Source organism: Octopus sinensis, linkage group LG17 (genome assembly GCF_006345805.1).
Source record: "Octopus sinensis linkage group LG17, ASM634580v1, whole genome shotgun sequence".
In the NCBI taxonomy this organism is placed as follows: domain Eukaryota; kingdom Metazoa; phylum Mollusca; class Cephalopoda; order Octopoda; family Octopodidae; genus Octopus; species Octopus sinensis.
The window spans coordinates 15,038,724-15,055,118 of record NC_043013.1 but is presented as its reverse complement, the minus strand read 5'-3'; the positions used below and the strand labels follow the sequence as shown (position 1 = coordinate 15,055,118).

At 38.6% G+C, this 16,395-nt stretch overlaps 1 protein-coding gene and 1 long non-coding RNA gene across 4 annotated transcripts in view; one reads left to right on the top strand and one right to left on the bottom strand.

Moving 5' to 3' along the window:
* Positions 1–4,467: 4,467 nt before the first annotated feature.
* LOC115220984 (rotatin) overlaps positions 4,468–16,395 on the top strand; it is an 84,936-nt gene continuing 73,008 nt past the window's right edge. For all 3 annotated transcript variants that reach the window (XM_029791200.2, XM_029791201.2, XM_036510364.1), the window contains exons 1-6: positions 4,468–4,625; positions 11,751–11,938; positions 12,668–12,854; positions 13,267–13,383; positions 13,975–14,047; positions 15,171–15,285. In XM_029791200.2, the coding sequence (XP_029647060.1) occupies positions 4,571–4,625; positions 11,751–11,938; positions 12,668–12,854; positions 13,267–13,383; positions 13,975–14,047; positions 15,171–15,285 (735 nt within the window). In that variant the 5' untranslated portion in view covers positions 4,468–4,570. The remainder of the gene's footprint in view (positions 4,626–11,750; positions 11,939–12,667; positions 12,855–13,266; positions 13,384–13,974; positions 14,048–15,170; positions 15,286–16,395) is intronic.
* LOC118766717 lies at positions 8,707–13,530 on the bottom strand. The gene is made up of 3 exons (XR_005002625.1): positions 13,498–13,530; positions 12,366–12,373; positions 8,707–8,872 (listed from the first exon to the last, which is right to left on the bottom strand). It is a non-coding gene; the product is annotated as an uncharacterized LOC118766717 (long non-coding RNA).

Here is a 16,395-nt window from a genome sequence, read left to right as displayed (position 1 = left end):
ACTGGGTGATGGATTAAGCCTATCATTCATGTAGGCCATGTTGGGATTTGAACTCAGAATGTAAACAGCTGGAACAAATACAGCAAAACATCTGGTCCAGTGTTTTTACTCTTCTGCCAATCCACTGCCTTTGATTTGTACATGTTCATCAACCCTGAAAAATAAAATGCAAAGTTGATGTCAGTAGTGTTTGAACTCTGAGCACACACAGTCAGAATACTACAAAGCATTCTACACAAACAGAGACATCCAATTTGTGGTTGCTGTGAAAAAGATGATGAAACAAACCAGTGAAGGGTCAAGTTAACTCTTAGCTTAACACTTACTTGGTTCCTGGCTTTAAGGGTATTGTGAAAGGCCTAGTTGGAGGCCCAACCATCCGAGTTCTTTTACAGGGTTTAGGAAAAACTGAAGGACCGCTGCAATAAGTGTGTGAATCTGAGAGGGGAATATGTTGAATAAAATCATAATTAACTGATCCTCCTCTATTTTCTTTTACTCAAAGCCAAGAACTTTTCAGCCCCCCCCACCTTGTATATATATATATATATATGTGTGTGTGTGTGTGTGTGTGTGTGTTAATAACACCTATAAGAAGGTGCTTTTTCTATTCTCCAAAGTGAATGGAGCCTTGGCCAGAAGGAACTGACATCATCAGACAGTATCCAATGTTCATCGAATGTTTTGACCCTGAACTGTAACACCCTCCCATTGGTGGGTCAGCAGAGGTGGCCAAGTTGCTGCTCCTTATTTCCTCCTTGAGCCCTTTTTCATTCTTGCAGATCTTTCTGCAGTGACTCTTTACTTCCAGTACCTCCCCAACTACTGATGTTTCAACAGGTGCTACTACTGAGAACTGCAACTGTGGCTCTTCCTTCCCACGGTCCAGCCTGACTCAGTGTATCTTGAGCCTTTGCAGATATTTCCACAGAGACATTTCACTCCCACTATCTCTCCAGTTAAGGGTACTCGGGGCTGCCTCTGGATCTGTAGCTTATTCTTTGTCATGACCATTGGATCTGTACTGTTGAGTCTCTCATTCTTCACCACCTCGCGGGAGATTCTGTATGTATGTATATTCATATATCATCATCATCATCATCACACCACCATTTAACACAAGCATTGAAAACAGATTTTAAAGGATGATGGTGATGATGATGATGATGATGTATATATGTAAACACAAAGAATGAAAATACATTGTTAGCAATTAAATTGTCTTACACATATTTCAAATAGACGGGCACAACCCAATTAAGGTACACAAAGCAATATGCATATTTAATTAATCCTTCGTTTTAATTTACTAAAATGCCACAGGAAGAGAAGAATTATGTACCATTCTATTTGTATCAAAGCTAGAGGATTTGATAATGCATCTTCAGTCTTTGTGATTTTTCTAATACACTCTGTGATTAATGCAGTCCAATAACCGAAACAAGTCAAAGAAGATACAATTTACTGTTTTCGAAATGCCTGTAGTTTGTGCAGCAAACTCTTACATCAAAAGTATTGATTCCAATTCCATTACAGTCACAGAAACATGGATACATTGTTTACTCTACGACAGTGTTTTTAGCTAGGCTGGCTACAGCTTGTTTCGCAAAGACTGCTTTAATTACTGTTGGGGGAGAGCAATGGTTTACATTTACTCAAGTTTTTCAACAAGTCCTTGTGAGAATTTGAACCAGTTACAACAAGAGGTAATTTTAAGTGATATTTTTATAAGGACTTCAACACTTGGAGTTGTTTACTGTTCCACAACCTACCACCAAGACATAAATTTTTGACAGCTGCATCTAGGAAAACAGCTATTTACCTTATGATTGGTGATTTTGTTTATTCAAGGTTTGATTGGAAAACCTTCCACTGGCTACAAGTTGCAAATGATTTCCTAGTTCTGGTGTTAGATTCAAACTGGTCCCAAATAGTCACCTCTCCACAAGAGGTAACAACACCTTGGATCTGCTGTTTACCACTGAGTCTGGAAATGTTATCAGTATCACTACCAAGGAACCTTTAAGTGACTGATCGTGCTATGATCATTACAGTCTCTCTCTTACAGGCAGAAAAAAAAAAGCCTGTCATGTCATCACCCACAAACTACTTATTTTGACTAAGACAAAGTTGACTGGAACTCTATTGCAAGGGGCCCCTACCACCTGATCATGGATCAGTATCGGGCTGTGGATCATTTGGTACTGGGCTACTCAGAAAGAATATATTTGTAAATTCTGTTTCTATTTTATCAACTATCACAGTCTGCTGAGTGTTTTTTGTATTATATATATAACATATACATGGCGAGCTGGCAGACACGTTAGCGCGCCGGGCGAAATGCTTAGCGGTATTTCGTCTGTCGTTACGTTCTGAGTTCAAATTTCGCTGAGGTCAACTTTGCCTTTCATCCTTTCGGGGTCGATAAATAAAGTACCAGTTTCACACTGGGGGTGATATAATCGACTTAATCCCTTCGTCTGTCCTTGTTTGTCCCCTCTTGTGGGCAGTAAAGAAATATATATATGAAATAAATTATATATTATAAGCTTTTTTTGTGTTTTGTTATGCACATGATCCCCCAGTCCATGGAAAAATTGTCTTGCATGAAACTGGTCTGTGGTGGAAAAATGGTTGAGGACTGCTGCTCTTTTATACTGAGTCACAGAGCCCCAAACTGGATTGCATTTTATAATTCTGGAGATGCCAATACTATCCTTCAGGATATCACTATTTCAATCTGGACCACATGCAAAGCATCAGTAACATATAAATGTGTCAGAAACCTTGAAAGTGCAATTTAGGAGACTGTAGCAGTCCATGTTGTAAAGAAAGAACTTCAGGATGCTGAATGTGAGTACAGATTATACAGAACAGAAGATTGTAGAATGTGAGTACAGATTATACAGAACAGAAGATTGTAGAATGTGAGTACAGATTATACAGAACAGAAGATTGTAGAATGTGCAACAGAGAACCAACCATCTAAAGTGGGTGACTAAAAAAAAAAGTTGTGCCTTAATGTGAACTATGTATAGCAATCAACCTGGATAATAAGCAGTTGGAAATGCGCATTTAAAACAGAGACCCCTCTTTCTCTCTCTAGTTGAACCTCATTGCAGTCCCTACACAGATTAAATTACTAGCAATTCCAAAGAATGTCATCATCATCATCATCCTCACTTAACATCCACTGGCACGGGTTGGACAGTTTGATAGGAACTGGTAAGCCAGATTTTTTTTTATAGCTGAGGGTCTCATCAAATCTAGTACTTGTATGACCCCCATCAGTATGCCTTGCATACATATAAAAGATTAGCAACCTCCAAAACAGACTAAGTTGCATATAAAACAAAAGACCATCTGGTTGACTGACAATGACTCACACACCAACACTTGGTCAATAGATACATTGTCTCCTCACACTGTCTCTTCTGCCATAACTACAACAATATCTGCTTCTCAGGACTAACTAGTTGCACATCATCTCTCAGGCTCACTTAAAAAAATCTTTCTTTCCTCATCTCATCACTCACCAACCCACAAACCCTGCACTGAAAAGCTATTTCCAATTTCCCTTCCCAAGAACATCAGCCCACTGGAATTTCTTTCCTTCTGTGCTTTCCCAGCAGACATTTGAACATTAAACTGCATTAATCTCACTAATTCTGGATCTTCCTTTTGGTCGATTGTTTTTGCTTGTTATTTGGCCTCAGGTCAATCCTACTCTGTGGACGTAGATCTATAAGCAAAGCCATGCCCCTTCTTCCTGACTAAACCATGAAAATGAAAACAGATAAAAAAAGAAAATTGCTTTGCTCCAGAAAACGAAACTGTTTTGCAGTCTTCGCGATTGGGCCAGTAGCAAACGACCGTAAAGGCAATAAGGATGAAACTTTGGAAGTACCGAAACTAGAATTCTGTTTGCATACAAACTTTAATAGAAACAAATATATGGTTCTTTTCGGTTTGAACAGCAGTTTTTTCTAGTGGTGTCATATGAAATTGTCACCCATAATTATGACCCTAGTATCGATCTATTGCATTTCAATCTGTTTTAGGGTTAGGGGTGGGGAGGGTATCTTTTTTCTTCAGAAATGTAAATAAACCCAATTTGTTTCTTAAACGAGGGACATATTCATACGGCACAGAATGTTTTCACCTCAATAGACGTCATTGATTGGTTGAAATTGCAGAAAAAACAAACAACAAATATCTTACAAACTATAGAATTTTCTCAATAAAGCCAAGAGAAAAAGATGTTTTATAAACACATTCTACCAGTATACGAAGTTTAAAAGTGTTTAGTTACGTGGAAATTATTAAAAAAAACTGCCGTCCAAATAAATTGCCCCGGGAGTGGATTTGAAACCGTATCGCATGATCTCAGAATTTTCTCTCCTTCGTTCTCAAAAGTAAAAATAAAAAAATAAAAAAATGAATTACTGTTCTTGGTAGAACTCTTCATCGTTTTCCCATCGTATGGCGCAGCTTTTGAAGCGTGTTCAGACAGCTCCTTGTGGTCAGCAGCGCATGGCTTGCATTATTCCACATAGCTCTTCGCTCAAATATGCCCGTACTTCTCCGGGACGATGTGGACTTTGAAAGAATCTTCCAAAAACTTGGTACGTATGTTAAAATATTAACTGTTATGTTATTGGAAGGAAGAGAAAACTGGAATTGAAGTTCAGTAGACAGCAGCTACCCACGGTTCCCCCCTTTGGTTTTATTTCGTTTCAACATGTTTAAGTAACCTCCCGAACTGAAATAAAAATTTAGTTTCTACTTAAATTACGAGCCCATATATATATATATATATATATACACATATACACACACACGCACACACACAATAACAAAGCTGTTTATGTTTAATATAGAGACAGAGATGTCTAATCTAAGGAAACCCTCTTCAGGCAGGTATATAATTAAAGGTGTTCTAGTTATATATACATATATACACTCACAATAACAAAGCTGTTTAAGTTTAATATAGAGACAGAGATGTCTAATCTAAGGAAACCCTCTTCAGGCAGGTATATAATTAAAGGTGTTCTAGTTATATATACATATATACACTCACAATAACAAAGCTGTTTAAGTTTAATATAGAGACAGAGGTGTTGTCTAATCCAAGGAAACCCTCTTCAGACAGGTATATAATTAAAGGTGTTCTAGTTGTGACCAACCAGTATTTTGTTAATCCAGATTTAGTCTTAGTATATATCTAAAACTATTGCATTATCCAAGGTGTTCTGCTTGTTTTAAAGCTACAGTGAAGGGTTTGAAATAGATTTAGAAGTTATTTTTAGCGGATCAAGCAACCATGAAGAAGCTCCTTTGACTCGTTGATACGGAGGAAAAGAGATGGATAAGAAGTTTTAGAGAAGACTTGTTTGATAGATGGGTAAAGAGGCTGGTCGGTAAACAAGATTCGTCACTAGCTAAATCAAGTTACACCGGGCGAAATGCTGTTACGTTCTGAGTTCAAATTCCGCCGAGGTCGACTTTGCCTTTCATCCTTTCGGGGTCGATAAATTAAGTACCAGTTACGCACTGGTGGTCGATGTAATCGACTTAATCCATTTGTCTGTCCTTGTTTGTCCCCTCTGTGTTTAGCCCTTTGTGGGTAGTAAAGGAATAGATTGTCAAAGGATAGACAGACAGGCAAACAGTTGTATGAACGAGCGACAGAAATAAAAACGACATTTGTGAATTTAGATAGGTTGTCATGCAGCTAAATTGTTATGGTGTTCGAAAAACAATTAGGCAGATTTGTAAATAAAAATTTTAGCAAAATTGACATGTCGAACCGAAAGAGAAACGAAGATACAGGTTGCTATGGGGGAAGCTTGGTTCTGCTTGCTTTTATGTAGACATGAAAGGTGTGTGCGTGCTGAAGTGTTTGTGTACAGGCGGACGCTTATGACCCTATATACACATATATAAACTTATAAAAAAATTCCTACGTACCCCCATTCTCTCTTCATACGATCTGAAGAAGTTAATGAGATCTGTCAAAAAGCTTGTCCATGATAAATAATACCTGTTGACAACGACCCGTTTCTTTCTCTGATTCATTTTACGTAAGGTGTGTGGGTGAGGCTGAAGTTGTACAAATTTTAACTGGATATTTAGCGTTGATAAATCAAAAATTTCCTAGTAAAACCAACTTATTACAATGAGTTAAACGTACATATGCATACAGACATACTTTATATATATATAAACACACACAACAAAAGGTTAAATTCTGGTCAGAGTCACCAAAGGTGCTTTTCTGCTGCTATGTTTTTATTGACTATATATATATATATATATATATAGTCAATAAAAACATATCGGAAACGAAGCACCTTATATATACTTTAATTAAAGCTGCAGAATTATCACAAAACTTACTCAGAGTTTCGCGTTCTCGTTCGTCTGACAGTTGTGACGAAAATTTTGCAGATTTAATAAAAGCATATTACTCTACCTTTGGTATTCGAATATTTTTTTCCACTTATGTGCTTACCTGTGTGTGTATATACAAATATATATATATATACACACACACACATACATATATATAGAGATGTACACGTATACACTCACACATTCACACGCAATACACACACACACATATATATACACATATGTGCTGGCACAGCTTTGTAATAAAAAGTATGCTTCCCAACTACATAGTTCGAAGTTCAGGCCCCCTGTGTGACACCTTGGGCCAGTGTCTTCCACTATAGCCCTGGGCAAACCAAAGCTTTGTGAGTGGATTCAGTGGGCAGAAACTGAAAGAAGCCCGTTGTGTGTGTGTGGGTAGGTTTATGTTGATGTCTCCTTGTATTGATCTTTATATATATAAAACTGAGAATGTGTTTCTGTCTGTGTGTTTCCCTAAAACTTGAGAACTACACAACCAATTTCATTCAAATTTTACATATGCCTTACGTAAGGTCTGGGGAGTGTCATCGGCAAAAAAAATTTTGAACTTTTTGCCTAGGGCGAGCCCACAGCAATATCATACCTTCTCCACTACGATTCCCTAAAACTTGAGAACTACACAACCAATTCCATTCAAATTTTACACATGCCTTACTTAGGGTCCATGTAGTTTCATGGGCAAAAGAAATGTTCAACTTCTTGCCTAGAGCGAGCCCATAGCAATATCATATCTTCTCCACTATTTCAGTATTACGTGTTAAAAGTGAAACAAAAACGTTTCTCTATTTTATGTCAGATACTTTACAATAAAAATAATAATAACAATTGGATTATATGTAGTAAGTAATAATTAAAATCAAACTAAAGTAACATGACAAAAGTAAAAATAGCAACTGGTATAAAATTGCATCAATGATTTGAACTTGAATAAGTGGTTTCACATGAATGGGAATAAATTAAAAATAAAATTAGCATGCAGAAATGGAATAGTCCAGATGGATAATAAGAAATTAAATTAAAGAAAAGACTATTGTCTATAAAGTATACAATGTAGAGAAAAAAGATTTGAACACATGGAGGAAAGCACCTTTGAAAAGTGTCTTGGTGTGACTATGAAAGGTATCTAATCAGAGGCGGTAAATTCGCCACAATTGAAGCAAGGTTCGAGTCAACAGAGCGTGCAAGGGAGTACTCGACTCGAACTTGCAAAGTGGAAATATTTTATTTTTACCTTTATATCTGGGACGTAGGGTGTCCCGGAAAAAAATTAAAAATGCCCTGTCCCCACCCAGAAGTAGAGGTAGGCTGGATTGTAGCCACACTTCTATACAAGAGGGAGGACAAGATACAATTGATTGAAATTACAAGAGACGGGCTAACAATTCCAGTCTGTTATATATTTTGAGTATTGTTATCACTAGCGATATCAAGATATAACTTTGTATTTTGTATTTCATGTGCAGATGTATATATATAGATGTACATGTAATATGTACACATATATATACACATATATACATGCACTAGCACGATGACCCGGCAACGACAGGTCTTTAATGCTAGTATTATATAATGCTTGTAAAATGGCTATCACTGTCACACAAGGAGTGTCATTTATTTTAAATATTTTGTAAGAGCATGCCTGGCCATGGGAAAATATTACTTTACTTGGAAACAGGTGTGAGTTGGCAACAAGGGCATTCAATTGTAGAAAATTTGTCTACCAATGCAACCATGGAAAAGGTTACATTAAAACGATGATGATGCATATATTTAAATACTTACATGTAGATGCAATCTTTCTACTAGGTTTTTTTTTGGCTTCGGGCTGGGACATTATCAACAGTTTTGTGCTTTGCATTTGTTAAATGATGAATTTTGTTATCACTGCCTTCATCAGTGTCTTGGAATGGTGTACACAGACATGACAGAAGTAAATAGACACCCTTATAATCATTAAAATTTATTCAAACCTGAAATTATACATTTAAATTATTTATTAATTGTTATAATGTGAATATTTAATATTTAGTAGACATGCCCTTTGCATTTTTCAATGCAAGGACCCTATTAGGCATGTTATTGATTTGATGAATATTCTCTTGTGGAATTTCTTGCCAAGTTTCATACAGTAATCTCAAAAGATCTGGCTTTGAAGATGCTTCCTTGTTCTTTTTATGAAGTGTCTTGTCCATCATGACCCAGAGGTGTTCAATAGGGTTCATATGTTCATATCTGGTGTGACTGGCTTGGCCATGGAAGCTTTTTAATGCCATTCTCTTTCAACAAATCTTGGGTAATTTTAGCTGTGTGACAAGGAGCCCCATCTTCCCTAAATATAGAGTCTTCTTTAATCATTTCACCACTTGAGAAGATTGGGATGAGTCCTTTCTGCAATCTGGACATGTATTTATCTGAGTTTGTTTCCCTCACACTCCATTAGCTCTGATTGACCATTACTCCAAATTGCTCTCCAGATCATCACAGAATAGCTGCCATGTTTCATTGTTGGCTGCAATCTTTCCACGTTAAATTCTTAATCACAGAGTTTCCTGACCGACACTTGACCATTGTCAGGAAATACAGCAAATCTGGGATCATTGGAGAATATGACAATGTCCCAAAATGCTAGTGTCTTCTCCACCATCTCACTGGCCCATTCTTTTCTCCACTTGATATTGGCTGGTCAAAGAAGTGGCTTCCTTCTTACTGCACTGCCATAGTAACCAAGTTTGTGGAGATACCTGACAGCTGTTCTGGGACTGATACCAACTTGTTCTGCTATGTCAGAGGCCTTGCAACGAGGATTATCCTCCACACTTCTCTTAACAAAGAGAAGGGTCCTGTCAGAGGGCCCTGGTCATCCTCTCTGGTGAATTGCACAATCACTCTATTAACTGTAGAAAGCAGGATCCCAAGGTTTTCTGTGATTTTATGCTATGTCCACTTTCAGATTGACCCACAGTATAGTCTCTTTGAAATTCAGAAGGTTCCAAGGTTTCTTTTGCACATGGCATGATTAAACAGTGACGTATAGAGCCTGAAATATAAAAATGTCAATTAATAAAATATACAAATCCTTACAAGTTAGAATAAACATAAAACCATGTTTTATAGGGTGTCTATATACTTTTGTCATGTCTGTAGATTAATCAGAAATCTTACACAGTAATTTGTCCACTTGCTTGTCAGTGTTAACATGTGTGCTTATATAGATTTGTTTTCTCTGAAAATATTAAGCATCTATGCTCCTTTGACACCCAAGTTGTTGCAGTGTCTAGTCTTCATATGAGGAAGAGAAATGGAATTAGTGATTCTGTGCAGAGTGTAGAGTCTTAAATCTTTCAATTTCCAGTAATTTATCTGTTCCATCCCCTACTATCTGATACATGTTCATTAGTTATACTCCACTATTAGACACATACCCCACCATAAGATACCTTTTTGTTAGCTATACTCCTTTATTGGATACATTTTCATGAACTGTACCCTATTGTCAGAGGCATGTTCCCTAGCTATATCCTATGATCAGATGTGTTTACTAGCCATACCCCATAATCAGGCATGTGTTCACTAACTATATCCAACTGTCTGGCATGTGTTCACTAGCTATATCCAGCTGTCAGGCATGTGTTCACTAGCTATATCCAGCTGTCAGGCATGTGTTCACTAACTATATCCAGCTGTCAGGCATGTGTTCACTAACTATATCCAACTGTCAGGCATGTGTTCACGAGCTATATCCAGCTGTCAGGCATGTGTTCACTAACTATATCCAGCTGTCAGACATGTGTTCACTAACTATATCCAACTGTCAGGCATGTGTTCACTAGCTATATCCAACTGTCAGGCATGTGTTCACTAGCTATATCCAGCTGTCAGGCATGTGTTCACTAGCTATATCCAGCTGTCAGGCATGTGTTCACTAGCTATATCCAGCTGTCAGACATGTGTTCACTAACTATATCCAACTGTCAGGCATGTGTTCACTAGCTATATCCAGCTGTCAGGCATGTGTTCACTAACTATATCCAACTGTCTGGCATGTGTTCACTAGCTATATCCAGCTGTCAGGCATGTGTTCACTAGCTATATCCAGCTGTCAGGCATGTGTTCACTAACTATATCCAGCTGTCAGGCATGTGTTCACTAACTATATCCAACTGTCAGGCATGTGTTCACGAGCTATATCCAGCTGTCAGGCATGTGTTCACTAACTATATCCAGCTGTCAGACATGTGTTCACTAACTATATCCAACTGTCAGGCATGTGTTCACTAGCTATATCCAACTGTCAGGCATGTGTTCACTAGCTATATCCAGCTGTCAGGCATGTGTTCACTAGCTATATCCAGCTGTCAGGCATGTGTTCACTAATTATATCCAACTGTCAGGCATGTGTTCACTAGCTATATCCAGCTGTCAGGCATGTGTTCACTAGCTATATCCAGCTGTCAGGCATGTGTTCACTAACTATATCCAGCTGTCAGGCATGTGTTCACTAGCTATATCCAGCTGTCAGGCATGTGTTCACTAGCTATATCCAGTTGTCAGGCATGTGTTCACTAGCTATATCCAGCTGTCAGGCATGTGTTCACTAACTATATCCAGCTGTCAGGCATGTGTTCACTAGCTATATCCAGCTGTCAGGCATGTGTTCACTAGCTATATCCAGCTGTCAGGCATGTGTTCACTAACTATATCCAGCTGTCAGGCATGTGTTCACTAGCTATATCCAACTGTCAGGCATGTGTTCACTAGCTATATCCCACTATGTGGCTCATTTTTGATTGCGACATGACACCTTTTCATTTACTCTGTCCTATGACCAGAGACATGTCATGTTCACTGAATTCATCAGACATGTTTCACCTGTTAACTACTATCAGATACATGTTTACTAGCTATATCCCACTATCAGATACATGTGTGATCTGCTCACTAGCTATAATACACTGTCAAGTACATGTTCACTTGTTGTACATTGCTATCAGACACATGTTCACTAGCTGTATCTTGCCATCAGATACATGCTCACCAACTACTCTTCATTATTGGGCACATATCTGATAGTATCACCTGTTCACTGACTCCATCAGACATGTGTCTCCTGTTAACAGCCAGACATGTTCACTAGCTATATCCCACTATCAGACACATGTCTGATAATGACACCTGTTCTCTGACTCTATCTAACTATGAGATGCACATGCTGCATGTTTACTGACTCTATCCCACTATCAAACATAAATATCACCTGTTCACTAAAATTCTACTGTACCATGTGTTAATGAATGAATTTTCCATCTCAGGACATGAACTGGAAGAAATCAGAGTCCGAGCATTGAAAAACGTTATCAGTAAACTAAACTATGGATTGGTCTGTCTGTCAGACCTGGTTCAGGAGAAACACCTGTTTATTCGCTTATTGGAATGGTTCAACTTTCCCAGTGCTCCAATGCAGTCAGAGGTGCTTGGGTTGCTGCATCAACTATCAGAGGTAAGACAGGCAGAGATCCCCTTCTTTTTTATTTATTTCTTTTTCTTTTTTTTTTTCTAACTGGGTACACTGTAGGTCCCAGCATGTTATCAGTTTGGAGCAACCAGATTGAAGGTTTTATGTTAGCTCATTGAACATCCTTGATCTGTCCAGTTTCTCTGAGATCATATGGGGTTTGAACCAAAGATTTTGGCTTGTAAAGAAAAAGAAATAATTCTTTAAGTCAAAACCGTCCAACCCATGCTAGCATGGAAAGCGGACGTTAAACGATGATGATGATAGGCATAAGGTCTGAAATTTTGTCAGAAGGAACTAGTTGATTACATCAAACCCACTACTCGTCTGGTACTATTCAACCCCAAAAGCACAAACATATATAAACACACACATATGATGTTCTTTTTCAATATCCATCTGTCAAATCCACTTGCAAGTCTTTAGTCAGCTCAGGGCCATAGTAGAAAACACTCGCCCAAGATGCTATACAGAGGGATTGAACCTGAAACCATTTGATTAGGAAGAAATTTATAGCCATGACTGCATCTATACACACACACACACACTAATTTGTTATGATATACATTAAAAACCCCAATTTCAGCAATGGTAAATACCAACAATCCGTCCATCTAGGGGTCTGTTCCTCCTCACTCAAATTGCTGTATATTATATCCAATATCATTTATATTAAAATCTTAGCTGTTAATTAATATATTGTTCTTTTCTCAGCATTCTACTGCATGTGAGAGTCTTCGAGAAATTGGTGCTATAGACTTCTTATCTCATTTACGAATGGACTCGCCCACATCACTGAAAGACAAAATCGATACAATTCTTGAGAATTTGATGAAGATCCCAGATTTAGATCTGAAGTCAAATGGGTGCGAACACATCCATTATCAACAGGCCTGCTTTGGTAAGTTTGCATCAGTATATTTCTTTTATCTCACTGCTATGCTGATGATATCACTTTCTACACATGTATCAGTCACATGTAGCAAAAACACTTCTATTTAGACTTCAGTGAAGGGAGACATCAAAATCACCCTTCACTGGGGATATATCATCTTGTCTCTTTCAAAACAATTACTATAGACATCAAAGAAGGACTTTATTCTAATGCTTCTCAGTTAAGAAAATTTTCAATTGAAGCTCTCAGAGTTGCTATAGATACTAGGATGGTATCATAATCTTTGATGTTCTCTAATAGTAACCTTACATGTATATAACTTTGCAAAGACTGTATCCCAATGTCTAAATGTCTGGGAATATTTAGCCATCATGAGACTCTGATCATTGAAAGTGATTGTTAACTTTGTGTATTGTAGATCCAGTTTCTACCACTGATCCATGTGATCCACAGACAGCCGAGAACGACAATATTGAAAGAGTGGTGTATGAAGACAGTGTTGGTTCAAACCCAACAAGGGCTAAACCAGGCTTAGGTAAGCCTTATTTTGTTTTTTTGCTTTTATTTGTGGAGCTTCTAGTTTGGTAAAATTGGTTACAGTATATGGGCAAACAGATTGGGTGGGGTGAAGGTGTATGCATCTGGAAACATATCAGCTTCTGTGTGTGTGTGTGTGTGTGTGAGCTAGCATGTGTTTGTGTGTGTCATGGAGTTGTGACTAGCTGTGTTGGGGCTCTGCTTTGAAGGGTTTAGCTGAACAAGTCAATCTCAGTACTTATTAAGTGTGGTGCTTATTCTTTTGGTCTCTTTTGCCAAACTGTAAAGTCATTGGGACATAAACAAACCAACACCAGTTGTCACGTGGAGTTGGTGGGGTGAACAAATACAAAGGTGCATGCACGTGCACACACACACACACACACACACACACACAATAAGCTTCCATACAATTTCCATCTACCAAATTCACTCACAAAACATTAGTCAGCCTGGGGCCATAGTAGAAGACATTTGCTGAAGGTGTCGTGCAGTGGAACCGCACTTAAAATCACGAGGTTGCAAACAGAGCTTCTTGACCACTCAGCCATGCCTATACCTAATTATTATATTTTTTAATCTTCTGCAGGGTTTACAATGAGAACATTTCCTTGGCTCACTTTAACTCAAACTGACCGACATGTTTTGTCTTCTACACATAGGTAAGTAATCATTGATCAGGTTTCCCTCTATTGATTTTTGTTTTCATTGATACATTTTACTCTTGCCAGTGCTGCCTTGACTGACTTCCGTGTTGGTGGCACGTAAAAAGAAAAGCACCAACCGATCATGGTCATTGCCAGCCTCCCCTGGCACGTAAAAAGCACCATCTGTATGTGACCGATGCCAGTGTCGCCTTGACTGGCTTCCGTGCCGGTGGCACGTAAAAAGTATCAACTGTTCGTGGCTGTTGCCAGCCTACCCTGGCACGTAAAAAGCACCATCCGTACATGGCTGATGCCAGTGCCACCTTGACTGGCTTCTGTGCCAGTGGCTCGTAAAAACCACCAACCAATCGTGGCCATTGCCAGCCTCCCCTGGCACATAAAAAGCACCCACTGCACTCTCAGAGTGGTCGGTGTTAGGAAGGGCATCCAGCTGTAGAAACACTGCCAGATCCTGTCTTTCCAGACCCCGGTCGAACCGTCCAACCCATGCTAGCATGGAAAACAGACGTTAAATGATGATGATGATTGTATATTATTGTTTTTAATGTCTTTATGTCCTGGGTATGACCTTTAACCTCATCTGGTAGTGGGTCCCTGGTTCAAGAGTTCCAAGGTTTTAAGAAGTGTAGAACCACCTTTTAGCCACTGTTGTTCCAAAGTCTACTCTGATTCAGGGTAGCACCTGTCAGGGTCGCTTTGAGAAAAGAAAAATCTTGGGGAATCAAACTCAACGACAAATCAAGGAATGGAGTCCATCAGGTGGTTTGGTGCTCTCTTGGCAACCTTGGAGAAGGGCACTCCTATGTAAAACCTACTGCTTATTGGTCACTACAGCCATCTTAGCCTGCTGTACCACAGTGGTCAGATCTCCAAATCTAAAGAGTGGTATTGGAGTGCTAGGACTGGCCTGCAGTGTCAGAGATCAGTTTACTTAGTTACATGAGGGGGTGCCACTCTTTCTCATGATATTTGGACATAAAAGAAAACTGCCATCTGCTCTGAGTTCAAATCCTACAGAGATTATCTTTGCCTTTCTTTCTTTTGGGGTTGATAAAATAATGCATGAATTAATTTCACACTTGATTTATAGAACATTGACTATTTTTCTTTCCTACAGTTTATTCCAGAACAAAGACCCCCATGAACTGGCAAATACCTGTGAATTTCTCAGAGATGTTGTCTTTTATGATTTTCCTGCTGAAATTTTCCTTCAGAGACCACAAATTACTCAGGTAAAATATCTTAGTGTTGAGTGGAATATGTTTTAGGCTGTTGAGGGCAGAGAGAAAATTATTATTTTACCTTTTCAGCAAGACACCTGCTTCACTTCCTCTATTATGATTTCTTATTTCTCTGATTTATACCCCGCTCAGTTGAGGGATCTTATCTTGCAGGTATGTGGTTATTTCAATAGTGCTGGTGTCACATTAAAAAAACACAGTATGCTCTATTAGGCGGTTGGTATTAGGAAGGGTATCCAGCTGTAGAAACCATACCAAAGCAGACATAGAACCTAGTGGAATCCTCAGGTTTATATGCTTTTGTCAAACCATCCAACCCATGCCAGCATGGAAAAAAGGATGTTTGATGATGATGATGATTGTTCTTTGGAGAAAGAGAGAGGAGAGAGAGAGAGAGGGAAATACAATTTGTTTTCTCTCTTTTCAAAAAATGTCTAATGTCTGGAACAGACTTCTTCATGTTGTAAAACATGCTATATCATCATCTATATTCCATGTTGGTATGGGTTGGATACTTTGATAGGATCTGATGGGCCCAGGACTGCATTAGACTCCAGTGTCTGCTTTGGCATGGTCTCTACAGTTGAATGCCCCTTCCTAACACCAATCTCTTTACAGAGTGTACTGAAACTTTTTTTTTTGTACGACTACTAGTGAGGTCACTATGTAGCTTGTAAGATTCCCTTTGACTGGATGGGGCTACAATAAAGAAGGAGGTGGTTTTATGCTAGGAGATGAGGGGTTAAAGTATGAGGGAATGGGCACAGAACGGAACAGGTTTCTTGCTGCAGGAGAACTACGTGACTATGTATTATTGAAGAATTGTGGAACTAGAAAGAAATGAAAATGGTGATGATGTGTCAGGGTGGATCCTCAAGGTGCGAGGTGAGAAGTGAATGAGGACAGAAAAAGGAATGCAGGTGGATAATGGGAGAATGTTAGAGATGGAGATTGTGTGAAGAACAAGTGTCGAGGTATGATAAATAGGGAAGGTAGGGGAGAGTAGATAACAACTGTAGAAATTAAGTAGGGTTGAGTGGTGAGCAAGAGAGTGGGTATGACCAATGATACAAATGAGTTGCATTAGGAAGTTTGAATTAT